This window comes from Schistosoma haematobium, chromosome 1 (genome assembly GCF_000699445.3).
Source record: "Schistosoma haematobium chromosome 1, whole genome shotgun sequence".
Classification (NCBI taxonomy): Eukaryota; Metazoa; Platyhelminthes; class Trematoda; order Strigeidida; family Schistosomatidae; genus Schistosoma; species Schistosoma haematobium.
The window spans coordinates 73671556-73689535 of NC_067196.1; the positions used below are offsets into that span (position 1 = coordinate 73671556).

At 34.6% G+C, this 17980-nt stretch overlaps 1 protein-coding gene across 1 annotated transcript in view; it reads left to right on the forward strand.

Annotated features, from left to right (window-relative positions):
* Positions 1–403: 403 nt before the first annotated feature.
* MS3_00000921 (uncharacterized protein) overlaps positions 404–17980 on the forward strand; it is a 72899-nt gene continuing 55322 nt past the window's right edge. Inside the window, exons 1-9 of the mRNA XM_051208491.1 lie at positions 404–434; positions 3457–3849; positions 4583–4982; positions 6706–7260; positions 8712–9047; positions 10234–10423; positions 12067–12205; positions 12928–13548; positions 16891–17116. Coding sequence (XP_051075114.1) covers positions 3478–3849; positions 4583–4982; positions 6706–7260; positions 8712–9047; positions 10234–10423; positions 12067–12205; positions 12928–13548; positions 16891–17116 — 2839 coding nt within the window. The 5' untranslated portion in view covers positions 404–434; positions 3457–3477. The remainder of the gene's footprint in view (positions 435–3456; positions 3850–4582; positions 4983–6705; positions 7261–8711; positions 9048–10233; positions 10424–12066; positions 12206–12927; positions 13549–16890; positions 17117–17980) is intronic.

A 17980-nucleotide genomic window follows, 5' to 3' on the forward strand; every position in this document is an offset into this window, starting at 1 on the left:
TTAAGCGGATATTGGTTCGATACAATATAAATATAAGGGATTGTAGATCAGATACCAGGTATTATTGATTTAATTCTTGAATTAGCACAGCATTGTAGATCGAATTAGTATTGGTCCAAAGATGATTCAAGCCAGATACGTGCCATTGAATGAACGAGCAATCCAAGCGAAATATGTGATTTCATGGAATTCATAGTCCAAACACACCTTAAATTTCTGGCATTCATATTTTCTGTTTGACTCTACCTTCCAGTAGTCGATGACTGAAACACCCTGACTGAACAAGTGACATTAATATACACTGTCAGGGATTAGCCGAATCTTCACTGGAAATTAAGCTCCAAGGATTTATTCAGGTCGAATGACGGGCTGTAGTAACAACTGAGGACTGAATAAGACCAAGTGCGGTAATTTCAAGTGTCTGTGTTACATGAGTAAGATAATAGGTTTTAAGAAATTACAGGGATTTGTAGGTAATAGGTCACTCTTTATGTGTAAAAAGCGGTCGAAATTGTTGTGCTCAATACTCTTAATTGTAAATTCTGATAGACAGTGAAATAAACATATGACTGTACAGATGGTTTCATCGGGTAATATTCATATTTCGACAAAAAACGCACTCGAATAACTGCAGTTGCATTATTCGTTTTTTGAATCGATTTTTAGTTGCAAAAGGTTCACTCATAATGTGAAACCATGGGAGGCTATTGAAAATTTCAATAATTTTCATTCAAGTCGAATTAGTTTGTGTTTGTAATATTGAATCTAAAAGCACCAAGATAACGAATTAAAAAAATATTACATTGACATTAGTTATTGTTTTCGAGAGGGGCGCAACTGGCGGTGCGCTTCGGGAAACTTGGGTTGATGAATGATTTTTTTTTAGTTCTCTAGAGAATTTAAGGTTTGTTAAACGCTGATATTTCACTGCTATAAGTTTTGTAGAGGTTTAATTTCACCTAAAAAACGATGTCAACAAGGATTACTTGTATGTGCCGTGTTAGATATCTTTCTTAACTGTATAAATCAGTTTTCGCTGGCTTGGAATTTGAATGTACTTACTTACGCCTGTTACTCCCAATGGAGCATAAGCCGCCGACCAGCATTCTCCAACCCACTCTGTCCTGGGCCTTCTTTTCTAGTTCCATCCAATTCTTGTTCATTTTTCTCATGTCTATTTCCATCTCTCGGCGTAATGTGTTCTTTGGTCTTCCTCTTTTCCTTTGGCCTTGAGGATTCCATGTGAGGGCTTGCCTTGTGACGCAGTTGGGTGCTTTCCTCAATGTGTGTCCTATCCACTTCCAGCGCTTCTTCCTGATTTCTTCCTCCGCTGGGATCTGGTTTGTTCTCCCACAGTTGATTGTTGCTAATAGTGTCCGGCCAATGGATCTGAAGTATTTTGTGTAGACAACTGTTAATAAACACTTGTATCTTCTGGATGATGGCTTTCGTAGTTCTCCAGGTTTCCGATCCATACAGTAGAACTGCCTTGACAATTGTATTGAAAATCCTGACCTTGGTGTTGGTTGATAGTTGTTTTGAGTTCCAGATGTTCCTCAGTTGTAGATATGCTGCTCTTGCTTTGCCGATCCGCGTCTTCACATCTGTATCGGATCCACCCTGTTCATCAATGATACTGCCAAGATATCTAAAGGTTTTTACATCTTCCAAATGTTCTCCGTCAATTGTGATTGGATTGGTGCATTCTGTGTTGTATCGGAGAATCCTGCTTTTCCCTTTGTGTATATTGAGACCTACTGCTGCTGAGGCTGCTGCCACTGTTCGTCTTCTCCTGCATTTGTTGTTGCGTTTGGGATAGAAGGGCCAGATCGTCTGCGAAGTCTAGATCATCCAACTGCATCTTAGATGTCCATTGTATCCCGTGCTTCCCTTCAGATGTTGACGTTTTTATGATCCAGTCGATCACCAGGAGAAAGAGAAAGGGTGAGAGTAAGCAACCTTGCCTAACACCGGTCTTCACTTCGAACGACTTTGTCAACTGTCCTCCATGCACGATTTTGCAGTGTAATCCATCATATGAATTCTGTATTATATTGACTATCTTCTGAGGCACGCCGTAGTGTCGAAGAAGCTTCCTTAGTGTTGTTCTGTCCACGCTATCAAATGCCTTTTCGTAGTAAATGAATGTACCTAATGGATATTTACACTGGTAACTTGCTGCTAGAGCTTTTTTATGAACATGTCTATCTTATTAGCTAAAACATCAGTGCTGTAGAAAATCTTTGGTAGAGATCAGGTTGCTGCTTCAGAGTTCCTCGCGCTTCCTTAGACTAAGTGACTATGTAGAAATATCCTACTAATGGGTCATGATATACCTCGCTATATCGCGTTAGTATAACAATGAATTCTAAAAGCATCGAGTAAAATGTATTAAACTACCGACGTAGTTGATCTACGTATGCTTGCAACCCGGACTTATCACGAATATAAAGTTTTTAATGCTCTCGCAGTCCACAAACTCGAGAGCTTACTTACGCCTGTTACCCCTCGTGGGGGAGCATAGGCCTCCCACTAGCACTCCCCATCCAACCCTGTACTGGGAAATCCTTTCAAGCTGCTATCCATCCTTTTCATGTCTGCTTCCGACTCCCGATGTAGTGTGTTCTTCGGCCTTCCGCTTTTCCGCTTCCCTTCAGGATTCCAAGTTAGGGCTTACTTCATGATGCAGTTTGATGATATCCTTAATGTGTATCCTATCCACTTCCATCTTCTTTTCCTAATTTCCTCTATAGCTGGAGCCCGGTTTGTTCTCTCCCACAATCAGCTGTTGCTAGTGGTTTCTGGCCAACGGATATTCAGTATCTTGCGTAGACAACTGTTTATAAATACTTGTACCTTTTTGAAACTCGAAAGCTGGTGTAATCTATTGATACTAAGGTATTTGTTAGAAAGATAGTATATATGTTCAGTTTGTTCAGGTGGTATTCTAATCTTGACTATTTCAGTGTTGGTAGTACTAACATTATTTGAGTTTGAATTCCAATTAGACAATTTCGTGGCATGTGGACGTGACTTTGAAAGTTTCTAAATTAGTAACTTGGGCCTTTATCAGATATCGCTGGTAATGCTCAAAAATATTCATACAGGCAAAGCAGTAAGTCAAGGGTAGTTAAACACTCCGTATTTGGAAATGTGCAAGTAAAATGTAGACCCTAATATGACGTTATCTAGGTAGTCAAGTTTCAGTAAGAACGTGTTAATTTTCAACGACAAATGGCTGACTTATCTAAAATTTTCATCTCTGAAATGACAAACTGTCATTATTTGATATAAGGCTTTTTTTCAACCACTTAAACATTCTATCTATAAAACGTCGAGAAAACTTGTGTAAATTTCAAGTATTTGGTTCTTAGATTTTGCTTACGTTTCTGAATTCATAGGATATCTTTTGTCAAAATTGATAATTTTTACGTATTTTCTTTAATCTATACCTAGGGTCACTTCTAAATCGACTCAATGGAAGCTGACCCAGCAATAGTTCTGGAATGGTTGGACTCCGTAAACGACGAACTTAGGGAGTTACAACTTACTGCATTGGAACAACTGTGCAATGAAGTTCTTTTCTCGGACAATGTTGATGTTTTCTTTGAGCGCTATCCACCTCGCCTCTTCATACCTGCCTTATGTAAAATATTTTTGGATGAATTAGCTCCAGACTCTGTTTTGGAGGCAAATGCTCGGGCCCTCACTTACTATTTGGATGTTAGTTTGGACTGTGCCCCACGGATTGCACGGTCGCCAAATGTGTTGACAGCCATGACTTCTAGATTAGATGCAGTTGATATGACATCTGCGAAGAGTAATGAGCTTGGGCAGCAGATTATTAAAGTAAATATTTCTTTTGAATCTTTCGCGAGTTAATGTTACTTAAAATGTACAACATGATTTAGTCATAATGACATTGTTATCCACTTCCAGGATCTAGTGTACATAGAAGTCTGAATAAAATTGTTAGACTGTGCTTATCCTGTTGGTTTTTACCTATTTGGATTGAACCTGTAATCAGGCTGCTTCGCGTTGTGTATCATGTTAATCTGAGAATATTTTCGTCACATCGTGCATTTCTTTCGCGTAGTCGTTGTTTACGTAACGAGGACCTACAACACTAAGGATTATTGTTGTGCAGACAATCAATCATAATAGAGACTCATTCAAACAAAGTTGTTTCAGATCGCTTATTTTCCTCTTAGCTAATCGGTCGAATTTTGATCGCTTTTGTTGAAAACTGATTGTTGATGTTTTATTTAGCAACGAGGTTAGATTAAATTTCCAACTACTATGTCAATCTACTCAAATATCGATCAAAGTTTCTTTATTTTAAATATATTGTGATCAACAGTTTCATTCATTGGAACTTTTTGATAGCAGTTTATTCAGTATTCTAAGTGAGTAAATAAGATATAAACCAAGATTTAAAACATTTGAAACTGTGTAAATGTCTTTTAGATTGCTTTCTCTATTTGAACTTAAAGTTAGATTATTTTTTCATTTGAAATGTGACTATTAGTATTTTTTATCAAATTATCTTCATTTTGTTAATCATCGTGTATAAACTTTCAAGATGTTGCAGCTTATTTGTACACGAGAGCCTGGTGCCGTGTATATGGCCGGGGGACTGACTCCCGTTTTACGTTATATACGTCTTTATCCACATCTGCTTCATGCTGATGTTCTGCAGGCTGGGATGGATATTATAAGACGTTTGTTTAGCAGAGCAGACCCAACAGACAAGAATGTAACCAGTTGGATTGATGCGTTGAGTTCACTCTTAGACCGTCGAGAAACAGGTGTTGCTGATCAAGCATTACGTGCATTTGCTAATTTGGTGGCTCGATTTACTCGAACGGGTACTGATCCAAGTCCACTTGCTGATTCTCATATTATTGATTGTCTTCTTCAACGTCTTCGTGTTGCTGGTGGTGTGGAAACTGATAATGAATTGACAGATTCATCTGGCCCCAGTAAATAAACTTGTTTTGATTTATGCTTACATGTTTTCTAGTTATTTAATAATTTTAGTTTTAACCATTTAAATATAAAAAAATGAATGGAAAGAGTTAGCGGCGTCCAAATCAAAACGTGACATCAGTCCTTAAAGTCACTAACTTCTGGTCTGACCTGTGTTGGTAGATGCAGACTACTTGGTTGGGGTCTGCGCGACTATCGTAACCAACGGTTGGAGACTCAGAATGAATGACTCAGAATCAATCCCAATGGTGTGGTTGTATACACTCTTTGTATTCCCTTGAACTGTAAGATTAAAATTGCTTTATATTTCTTTCTACAAACTAATTCTTCCTTCCTGTACCACATCCTTATACACAATCTTTCTTTTATATATTACTACCATTGAAGTGACTACTATGAATTCAATGTTCATGTTGTGTTGAGGTGTGGTAACTTGAACCGATGCATGTATGTGCCTGGTCTTACGTTGTAGCTGAATAACTGATCAAAAGTAAATGAAGTGGTGCACTGTGAAACAAGTTGCACAAAATCATTATTCTGTAGGACATCAATTTAGTAGCTCTTGACCAAGAAGTTGTTGATTGAAGTTAGACATTAACACCGTTGGATGCCGGCTCAGTGGCTTAGAGGTTAATCGTTCGCGCGTGAGGCCAAAGGTTTTGGGTTCGATTCTCGCGTACGGGGTCGTTGATGCGCACTGAGTCCTATACTAGAACGAAATAGCCATCTAATGCTTCTATTTATTCATTGTTGGTGTAACATTGATCGATTCAGTAAAACTGAATAATCTCCACAACTGTACATTGAAAGTAGTAAGTTGTTACAAACTCGCCTGATCTAATTTGATTTAAGCAGCCGGGTAATAACACTAGTTTTCACATAAAAGTATGTCTGAAATCTGAAATCTTAGATACGTACTAAGTGAATGAACCACATTAATTAATTCATAATTGTGTGTCCATTAATCACTCTTTGGGATGAATCTTCCAATTTATTTATTATTTATTTGAACGCATAAATACTGGTGCAAGGGGGCACCAGATAAATATGCGCCACACAAATCTCATTTGATTTGTGTGAGGGCTGTGATACTGCCTGGGTGCCCAAACTGAAGCAGGTGGTTTTCTTGGGGAACCACACCCGGAGCCTTCGACCTATAGGTCTGACCCACAAGGCAATGGAGCATCGTAAGGAGATGCAGTCCCATGGTAGCCGGTGACCAACGAATGGTTCATACACCATTTGTTCCCTCGGAGTACTGGAGCCCATGTGCACCATTGGTTTGGAATCAGGGTTTTTCAACTCCTGTAGGTGAACTCTCCGTGTCCATCAACCCGGTTAAAGCGCCGGACGTTCACTTTTCGTCCTCTCAATTCTGTAAACAACATCCCCGCCACTAGAAGACAGTGAGTAGGACTTCCCTGGCAGAGGCTATATACACGTGGCCGTGTGAGAGCATTTCGAGAGAGAGAGAGAGTGAACTCTTCCCACTCTCGGCCGTAATAGGGCATTCGGGGGCATGAATCTTCTAAGGTTCTGAACCATAGGAACTGTTTAATTTGAAGACATTATCCACTATGAAGTGAAATGTTAACACTATCATTTGAAACCACTTATGAGCGTGGACTGTTGAATTATTTATTTTTCAAATACAAAACATTCTTTCCAGCATAAACGTTGCACTTTGCTTTTTGATATGTGACTTTTGCATTGCAGATTTGCCAACAGACACATCAGGGAGTGGTCGTGATGGCTTTTCTTCAGTCACATCGGAAAGTAATCCAGTCGCAGTTCATGCAGTCACTAATATTCTAACTTCACTTTGCTGTAATTCTGTGAGTATAACACATAAACTTCTAACTAGTGATGGCCAGTTTGCTATGACATTGGCAATGGTTGTTCAACGTAGCACGGATGAATTAGTTGTTCTTAGTGTACTGCGACTAATTGAAATTCTCTTGGTACTACTATATCAAACTCAAAATGTTCAATTGAAATCACGTGAATCATCGCAAATAAAAGAACAAGTTTGTAAAGCTACTTTACCAGACGCTGTGAAAGATGATACTTCAAAACAAAGTCAAATGCAAAGCCAGTTGTTTAAATCAAATCAATTTCAAACTTCTATATCAATTATCGAACATGCGGAAAATTCACAGAATACTTCACAATCTGAACATACTATTGAACCTCCTCTAGAGTCCCAGCATTCTTGGGAAGGCGATGCTATACACCGTCATTTTATTGAGGCTATAAAACGACAGGATTTGGGTATAGTATTTCAATTTTTATCGAAATTCATGAGGGTTTTTTTATATTTTACTTCATATGTTTTAATGTTTCATAAAATGAATGTTTTCTAATTTATTATGATGGTTGTCGCTGCAGTTGGAGAAACATTTACTCAGTAGAATATACTTTTAGCGACTTGATTGACTTTATCCAAATAATGTATAGCATACCATAAGTTGTTCGCTCGAAAGTTAATCAGTCTTGTTTCACCGACTGTAGTTTGAAAACAGTATCAAGATTTCACGAGTAAATTACTAACGACTGTAGTCTTCATAACGAACTGTGCTTAGTTGGATAACAGTGAAGTTGGGAAGCACCTGAGGACTTTTCTCCAAGTATTTAGGTTTTTTCGGCAATGAGCATCCTCGGCTCAACTGGGGATCGAACTCTGGGTCTCCACTTCTCTCTTGGAGTGCTTAACCTTTAAACCAGTGGTTCGCATTTCTATTTTCTATCAATTCATTGTGTTGGACAACTATCTTCCAGTGTCATCGATGGATAACCGCCTCACATCCAATATATTGGAACACCTCTGATCACAGTGGGACTGTCTACTGCTTTCTGATTTTCATCAGTTGTCTAACTAAGGTCATTCTTGATGTGAAATTCAACGATCTTTACAAGCCTCTAATACTAATAACTAACAGTATGACCGGTACTTGGGAATTTCAAGGTATGCGGTTATATTGCAAGGTGGTCTTCATTATACTGTTGTCAACTGGGCGACCATTGAAAGTCAGGGACTACTTAACAAGTCTTTTTTCGATAGTGTAATAAGAAGACGAAGATTGTCAAACTGTGTAATATAATAATAAGCTAATATTGCCAGGGTAATATTAGTTTATTATCCAGAGTGATAGGGTTTCAAACTGTTTTCACATTATTTTTTAATTATCCTTGTTTCCTCTTACCCTCCATTTTTAGTCTAGTTAACCTTTTATTTTTATATATAAATGTTCTTAACAAGTATATGTGCGATCAGATTGTTCGAAATGTATTGCACTAATATATCACATAGTTCTGATAATCTTCGTCTTCTTATTACACTATCGAAATTTATCAAAGTGACTAACTGCTTTAAATTCTTTTTTTGCTTATCGACTCTTCATCCACAGCTTAGTAGTATAAGATTGAAATTAGAACCCTAGTATCTCACAGCAAACACCATTACAATGCAGACAACTTCAGTCGTCGTGTAATATGAGACAGTTTTCTTGTAATGTCATCAATGAATTACTAGCTCACTCCACTGGTTATGTATTTTCTATGGAACTTTGCGAAACCCATCTTTGTAGTTAATTCAGTCGTGAGTACAATTAGTTTTAAAAGTTTCGGAAGAAATATTTTCAATTACCTCACTAAAGATAAAAAATATTAACTCAATATTTTCGTCAATCTAATCACGCTGAAATTCTGTCAAATTCTTTTAGATTTTATGAAACGCAGTTTAAAGTCGGGCAAAATTGATGTCAATTACATGGATCATTTAGGACAAACTTTGCTAAATTGGGCTGCATCATTCGGTTCTCCGGTTATGGTTGAACTTTTATGTACACATGGTGCGAATGTGAACTTAGGTGTTCGTACACCTTTAGATTATGCAGCTTCATTTGGGCGTGTTGAAATATGCAAAACTTTACTTAATTGGGGCGCTGATATTAACAAACAAGATGTACAAGGTAGAAAACCCATAGATATGGCTCGAGAACATCCTGATTTTCCTGGTTCACAACAAGTAATCGATTTATTGGAATCCGAGTCAAAAAGTGAGTGAATTTTTCAGTGATACTGATTTTATTTGCTCTGTTTCCATGTAAACATTTTCATAGTTGAATGTGTGATCAATCTTTTTTTTATTAATGATGTTTGTGAATAAGAGTATATTTTCTAAAAGAGGATCACAATATACTTTGGTTCTGTACAAAATATAGTTAGTTTGTTTGATATTGTCACTTTTGAACACATATAGCTATACAAATTTGAAAAAACAAAGTAATTAGTGACACAATTAAGGGTTTTGGATCAACTTTGTCTTATTCACTCAACATAGAAGCCAGTCGTTTACTTATGATCGTAAAAGATTTCAGACATATACGGATATTTCGATTGCACTAACTGGAGAAAATAATTTCAACCGAAGATTGTTTCATTTATATTAAAACTTGGCACGTATTTGCCGTAATCCAAGTTACTAGATCACGACAACACAAAGATATGAAGTTATCAAGCTGAATACTAGTGTGGTAGATCTATTAGCAGTATCAGTGATAGTGAAGAAATATTTCTCATAGACAATATAATTCAAGGAGAATAAGTGAATTTCCAGAGTAAAAGGTGTGAAATAATTTTGAAACTCAGGATTCAAGAGTAGAAGGTAAAAAAATATGTGCATCTGGGTCATTACAACTGATTCTGAACCATGTCAACCCAACTACCGGTCACAATATTCACGTGGACACCAACCAGGTCATCTAAACTTACCCCCATGTCTCAGTATAGCGGTTGATTGATTGATGTCACATTTGATTTTACTCCAAACTAACTTTCTTGTAAACTATTCCCACTCCAACCAACTTTGCAAACCAGGGCAGGCAGTGGTTAGACATGAGTAATACATCTCACTACTCCGTCGACCGACTTGCTATCCTTACTTGATACCTGACCTGCTACACTGTATTTCATGTCCCGGATAACAATACCACCTTAGGTCATACTCAATTCCTCAAAAGGTGTATATTTGTTTAGATATATTGGGGAAAATTATTGAGTTAGTAAGCACACAATTCCTATTTATTTATTTAAGTGATTTTGTGTAGCATGAAGTTGATTGTCTTCATAAACTAGGTATATTCTTTATTAGAAGTTATATTCTTAATACACCGTTATTTATAATGTACTGCAAATATATATATATATATATATATATATATATATATATATATCGCTTTTTAGGAGCTGGTTTCAAGGGTTTATCATCCAAGTTAAATAAATCTGATAAACAACTAACACCTGGTTCATCATCTACTCAACATAAGCCTGATGAGATTCAATCTAATGATTCTGCCGAAGCTCAACGTTTATTTATTGATCAACTTCTTCCATTGCTAGTTGGATTGTTTAAGGAAAGCACATCTTCTGTAAGGTAGTTTATACAAAATTTTTCTTGTAAAGTAAGAATGCTCCATTTCACTTAGTGAACCTGTTGAATCGATTTATTGATAAAATTGTATTATTCAATTATCATTACGAATATTATTCGCTGTTTTTTACATTTCAACTCATGTTAATTTAGATCCTTTATTACTGTCAAGTAGAGATTTGTGTTCACGATTTCAAGCCATATTTTTGTATAAAATTAACGATACTATCCTTTCGCCTAAACCAAACGGATCTGATGAAGTCAGGATTTAAAATTTACAGTATAATAATTGCAACTTGAAAAATTCAGTCATTAAGCCATCTTTCTTTTATGTTTTCAGTGTACAGGTTCTATGTTATTTTCTTCTAAAGTTTACAAAATTGTGTCATTTAGCGATCAGTGAAAAGAAGATAGTGATATTTACTGTTGCATACAATCGGATAGATAAAGGAGTGAGCGGTTTAATATTTGACGTGTTTGACTTTCAGTCATTTAGTTACAGGTTCGCGTCTCGCTCCACTTTATCTTAGGAAACCGGGTAGTGTCAGTTGCCCTCACACTTAAGGTGTGGCTCGAAGTTATGTGTGCTTGGTATTGATTTAATAATAAAAATAATAAATGACTTAAAACAGTTCAAATAAATATGTAATACCAGTATATTGAAGAGTGTTATACTAGTTGATCATATAAATAACCGCTGTTGCCTATTGGTTAGGGTAGGCAATTGTATGAATGTCTGCTTGTCGGCGAAAAATTTATCTTATGCTATAATTGTACTTTATATATGTTTGTTTCACAATTTATCTTATTACGTACTAGTTGATTCAAGCCCCGATATATTAGGATTGAAATATATATTGTATATTACTATGATACAATCTTATAAACGGTGTTTGAGACTATGCTTCCACTAGACCGGATACTCGATCGATCGGCTATGTATAAACTGGTTCACGTTTTACCAGACGAAATTCATGACCAATAATGGAGATACAGAGTACATGTTAGACAAATGTTTATCCGAATCAATTACAAGCAGACACACTCAGTGATCTGGAGTAGAAATCAAAAATACGAAAGGAAGTTACGAATCTAATAGTTAATAAACTGAGTGTCTATTTTGTACACATATATTAGCCAATCACACCTTCAGTGGCCACATATCAAAACCATATAACTTTTATTACGGAGTTATACAGTTTGTTGTAAGGTTCCAAGTGGTGTGGAGATGGTTTGAACAAATTTATAGTCGCATAAGTTGCGTACTGTCGAGTTTCAAATTTCTGTTGCTAATCGGACTAGCTGGTGACTTATGACCAGTAAACTGAGGAATATAATATATTTCCTCTACTACATATGATCATTTTGTATGTAAATTCAAACTGTGTTTCATAAGAAGTAGCGATCTTACTTATGACTACGTAGGATTTAATATTGGTTAGACTGTTTAAGTGTGATCATTTGAGTTATATTTAATTTTAGGTGGTAGTTCTAGTCATATCTAAAGTGCTATGTTAATATTCGACTAAGTATTACATTTCAAACGAGTTTGAATTTTACATTTTCCCTTTATTAAATAAATTACATATGTAAAGTAAACTTTATACTCCAATATTTTCATTCTTTTTATTATCATTTGTTCACAGGCACCAGTGTACACTTTTAGTTTGGCGTATGATTCAGTATATGCGACCTGATCACTTAGAAAAAATTAGTTTGATGGATAATCAATCAGTTCCATTCGCATTTTCATTAACACAAATGATTTATACGATATTAATCGAAGTAGGTTGTTTGATTTGTCTTTTTACCCACTTTTTTTTCGACTTTTGTCAGTACAAACGTTGCAGTTGGTCGTTTTTTGTTGTTATTTTACTAATAGCACTATAAACTGATATGATCCACTGTTATTTCTCTTTATATACTGGGATTTTGACCATTTAGGTCACACGTTCGAATCCACTTCTATCGGGCTAACTCAGATCAAATTACGTAGTATCACCGAACCTTCATACAAACAGCTTAGCGGAGAACCGAGTATATAAATCTGTACTAGAACCATAGAATTCAATTGTTATGTAATTTGGACTTTAATAGGTATAGAAGGTCAGATTCTTTAAGAACTATGAAATGTAGTGGGTTGGTAGAAAGTCTAGAGTAACCAAATGAGGACAAGATATCAGTCCATAAAGTCATTAATTGTTGATTAAACTTGTGTTTCCATAGTTGCAGACTTTCGGGTTATGATCTGCGCAATTCTCGTAATCTATGGTTTGATGATGTTAACTGACATGGTTCCAAATCGAAGTGGAGCAAGTGTATTCAGCTTTTATTTTTTTTCTTGCAAATTTTCAGCTGTGTCACCGATACATAATTTTTGCCAAGTTTTATGTTATTTAGACATAACTGAGTTTAGTATCTCTTTACTCAGTGAATAATCATATAACTGTTTACATAAAATAACTATTTCTTCTTTTGTTTTATTCATTTTCGCCATATTTTTCCAGGAACGAGAAGAATTAATTTCACGTGCATTAGAATTAAGTCTCCGTTTATTGAATAAAACACCACATATTTACATTTTGGTATTCTATCGCTTGGGCTTAATTCCATTGATACAAATTATCATTGATATATTACAGCATTTGTTAATAACGGAAAATAAATCTGGCGTCACCGTGACCACCGTCGCTACGCCCACTACTAATACTGGACAGCAGTTATCCGTGCCATCATCATCAGACGAAAATGAGGGAAAAGATGTGTGCACAGCTTCTGTGACAAAGATAACCATTGATACAACAAGTACTACTACCGTAATGACTTCCACAATTCCTACTACTGTCCCAGCATCAATAAAACTAACTATTTCTCCCTCGATTACTACTACTACTACTACTACAAGTACAAAAACAAAGGAAGTAATAGAAGAATTGTCATTAAAGAATACGTTAGTAACTGACAAAGAAAACAAATCGAAATCAGTTAAAAATATTGAGAAACAAAGAGTTCATGATGAGTTGAATGTCAATTTGAATGAAAGCAAAAATTACATGCCTGAAATTTTGTCTACACCAGCAAATGAAGATGAAGAACAACAGCACCAACCAGTTTTACCGTCTACTTCTGTAAGTTTTATTCACTTGAAGTTTGTTAAATTCAAAATAAACAGGTTAAATAAGTATAACTTAAGAAATCAATTTGATATTTATCTTTCTGCTGCTTTCTCACTTTCTTTCATAGTTCTGTAATATACAATAACATGATGCTCATTAGGTAGTGGTGAATAAATATGAATTATTGTTTAACTTAGTATTCTGTTAAAGAATTGTGAAATTATTAAGTTAGTTAGTCGTTATCACGGTACAAACAAGAATGAGTTTCTATTGTTTATTACTATAATAAAAGAAATATCTATATAATTAAAATAATCCATAGAATTCAGCTGAATTCTCCTTTTCTTATTAAATACCTATATGTATAAAAGCGTTTAATATCGGGAATATTACATCGTGTCAATTTGTTTAGTTTCAGTATGCAACTATTTAAATATTGTCTACTAAAAAAATTTATCACGACTGATCAGAAATGCGTGATGGATGCATAAACATCATGTTATTTTCCAATGTAACAGTCAAGCCTGTCACATGACCACGGAAACGTTTTTCATATTGTATTTAACTATAGGAAAATTCATTGGAAAATATTCAAGTATTGATTAGTTAATAATCAACCTGTATTCATTATAAAAAATAAAAATGTATGGGTGTACTTTTTTCTGTTTCCTTTTGGTAGTATTTTCATCGTTTTATGGTCAGTATTTTTGTGTCGTGTGGTTGTTGTGTAGCTGCACCCTTAATGATTATGCTTAGTTTTCACATTTACAAGTAATCGCATCAATAAGCTAGAGCATAGTGTTTTTTGCTCTGCCCTATGTGTGTGTGACCTTTTGAATAGTATGATCAGCACTGAATTATTCGATTGTTGTCACACTGGATACATATATACTAACAAAGACTGATCAAAACTCAGCCCTAGATATCAACAACGGGGTAATTCAAAACTTATTAATAAGAATTTAAATATCATAGGTATTAAACAAGTTAGTGGTTATCTACACTCAGTTGTTTAGTGAATAGCGCATCGGCTGTTGAAACACAAGTTGCGACCAGTCTTTTTGAAGTGTTTTCCACTTCTGTGTTAGGGAAAGCTGATCGACTACTTACGAACGCTACTTACTGTCTGATTAATTACGATTTGGTCAAGCTGTATATGTCATTTCACTTTATTCAATGTGTAGAAGCTCTTTCTCAGTTAAGACATTTGAACAATCTTCTGGGGAATCCTATGTACATCATTAATTTAGGATATGGGTTATCCGTTTCAAGTAGATAGAGGCTATTTGTTCATTGATGTGTTTATTTTATGCACCAAAAGTCTTATTTTATTCTTTGTCAATTTTTATCTCGGTTAAAATCTTGTTTAGCTTTTATTATGCAGGTGTTATCTAAACAGTAATTGTTCTTAAAAATCATAAATAACCTGCTAGTTGACGATTTAGTGTTAGAAATCATTTTTGTCAGGTATCAGTCAAAGAACAGTGAAATATGTTTCATTTTTATGTACTATTAACAGATTATTTCCACTTCAATATAAAATCATATGATCTGAACGCTGTCTAATTATGCATAGTTATTTGTTTGATAAAACTGTTTAACTCTTCCTTCATTGAACTAAAAAAAGAAAATTTAAGCGGAGAAATCAAAACAAACTTAGTTGGTTAAAGCAAACAAACAACTATTGATCTTTCAAATAGAAATTGTTTATACACTGCAATGAAATACATCATGTTCTATATCACCATTATATGTTATTTAGTAGTTTACATGTAATGTTAAATCCTATTAAGGTCAAAACCCAATGGTAATATATATATATATATCACATGTTAGGGCATTTCCAGTTCCTCATTGTACCCAGATGTTTATGTGTTATAGATAAAAGAACATGTGCTAAGTGTTTTATCTGGAGTAATAATGAGCATTTTTTAAAATAATTAATGTAATTAATACATATTTGCACACTTGGATTTATGTGATAGTTTTTATGTCCCAGTTCTGGTTGATGTTACTGTTCAATTGTTGAGACCTCAACTTAATCTAAACAGGGCATGAATCTGCAACCTAAAAGTTGATAGCTATTTACTTTATTTATCCAGCCTGTTGAATTGAATTATTTTGGCATTTGGCTATTCTTACTAGCTGTTATGCATACTATAGATCTCTTCTGAGTCAAATAGACAGACCTGTACTCAGTTGTCGAGTTTTATTAATTCTCAGTGTTGTGGATTGTTGACAATCCCCATAATACTGATATACCTAATGAGTATGACATCGAATGACTGAAAAAATTGAATTGGTGATACATTTATGGACTAAACCAGTTATTTAGAAATTGAACTTCAATATAATGAGAAGATTGGTTCTATCTTCGTCTTCTCTACCAGATAACTGGAGTGAGAAGCTCAAGTTTATCTAGGAACGTTTCTTGATGGACACCAAAATAATTAAATCACTGTCAAGTTAATTCATTTATATATAAGAACTAATTCAATGGTTATTAAGTGCAAAATTTTATCAAACTGAGTGATTCCCTATACAAAACCAAAATGAATTTATGGATACTATGAAGATACCTCAAAATCGATTAACTAACTTCATGCTGAATGACTTGATACAGTTGGAAATCCACTGAAAGCCGATTAACGAAATTCACTCTGAACAATTTTATACGATGAAAATTCTTTGATAGTTAACTGAACTAAAATCTCTTGATATCGGTGCACGAATTTTAACATTTATTTTCTCCCTCATACGCCGTATTTGAGGATTTCACACTCCCAACAACTAAATGGGAAGTAAATCCATTACACTATCACTATATGATTTCATTTCAAGGTTTTAGAGCAAAAATGTTTTAAGTAGCATGTCGTTTGCCGATAGTAAAAAGATAATCTCACGGAGTTATTGTTACCCATTGATTGTATTGCGAATAATTAGACTCACTATCATAAGATACTTGAGTTTAGAGTCAGGACTAAAATCTGAACTTTAGGGTTAGGATGTAGGGTTAAAAATCATGGGTTAGAGTTGTAATTGGGACTAAGGTGTTGAGTTAAAGATTAGGGTTTAGCATTAGGACGTAGTTTTTAATTAGGGTTAGATTAATATATTAAGGTTGGGATTTAAGGTGGATACAGACTAATCTTAATATCTGATGTGAATTCGTAAATGCTAACTATTATTCACAAGCTCTCCATCCTACTCCTAAACCTAAATTCTAGTCATAAATCATTCATCTATATTTACTGTATTTTGATTGGTTGAATATGTTAAGAGTTTGTCAAGTTCCCTTAAAAGTCCGCTTCAACCGGTTCGGTTTGTTATTATTATTATTTTTTTTTTTCTCAGATATCTGAACGTGTCCATTTAGATGCACAACTTTACAATTGGAATGGATGGTATTTTTTCTGTATGGGTCAATTATTATCAATTTTCAATGGATTCGCTTTTATTACAATACAATTACAACCAGAAGATGGTGGTTTACGTGTACTATGTATTCATAATTCTACACATAGAAACAGTCCAGTACCAATTCAGTTACATCCCGGTGAAAATCCATTTTCACGTCCTAGTAAGTCTAATTAGTGCACTAAACAATACTTTCAACGAATGTGATGTAAATTAAGCACTGACTACTTAAAGAGCGCTTTCGAAATATGTATGAGGATGTGTCTTATGATAATGCATAATTAATACCTTCTACTAACCATGTTCAATGGTGATATAACCGAATGATAGCTAAAATGGAAGTTTTTCATCTCTTAATTGAATTAGCATTTCACTACTAAAAATAACAATAAGATATTCGATTTTTTTCCTTTGACCCTTTAACTTCTGTTACTGTTTATTATTATTATTATTATTATTATTATTATTATTCATGGTTTTACTCATTATTATTTACTTCCCAATTTAGGGGAAAGATTTCGGAAGTATTTTCCAGTATATTCGTTCGTGTAACACTTGACGAATATATATCACCTTTAATCATCCCGATTATGAATGTAGAAATTCACCGTGAAAATTGAGATTTTTGGAAACATTAAAAAATTGTCTACTAAAGTAGTTTTGTTAAGAGTTCGTATAGTTTTTGTTGAAAATTGTCCATAATTTTTCTAAAAGATCTTTAGAAATGTTCAGGGAAATCTTAAAAGAATACTTCGACCATTCAACCTTTTTTTGGAAGCTTCCGAGAAAGTCCCAGAAGGCAACTCACTTTACTTTTCCTAAATTTGATTGAATAATTCTCAAAGTTATTACCGATTTCAGCATCTTTTCTCGATTGCCGTAGAACTACAAGACCGCCTGTAATTCTGTAAATATCTTTATTTTCTTTACATCAACTAACCTCCGAGTTACAATTCTTTCATATTTGACACATATTATTATCACAAGTGAAGATTATTTTAAAAAAAGAAAATTTTTGTTGCCTAAA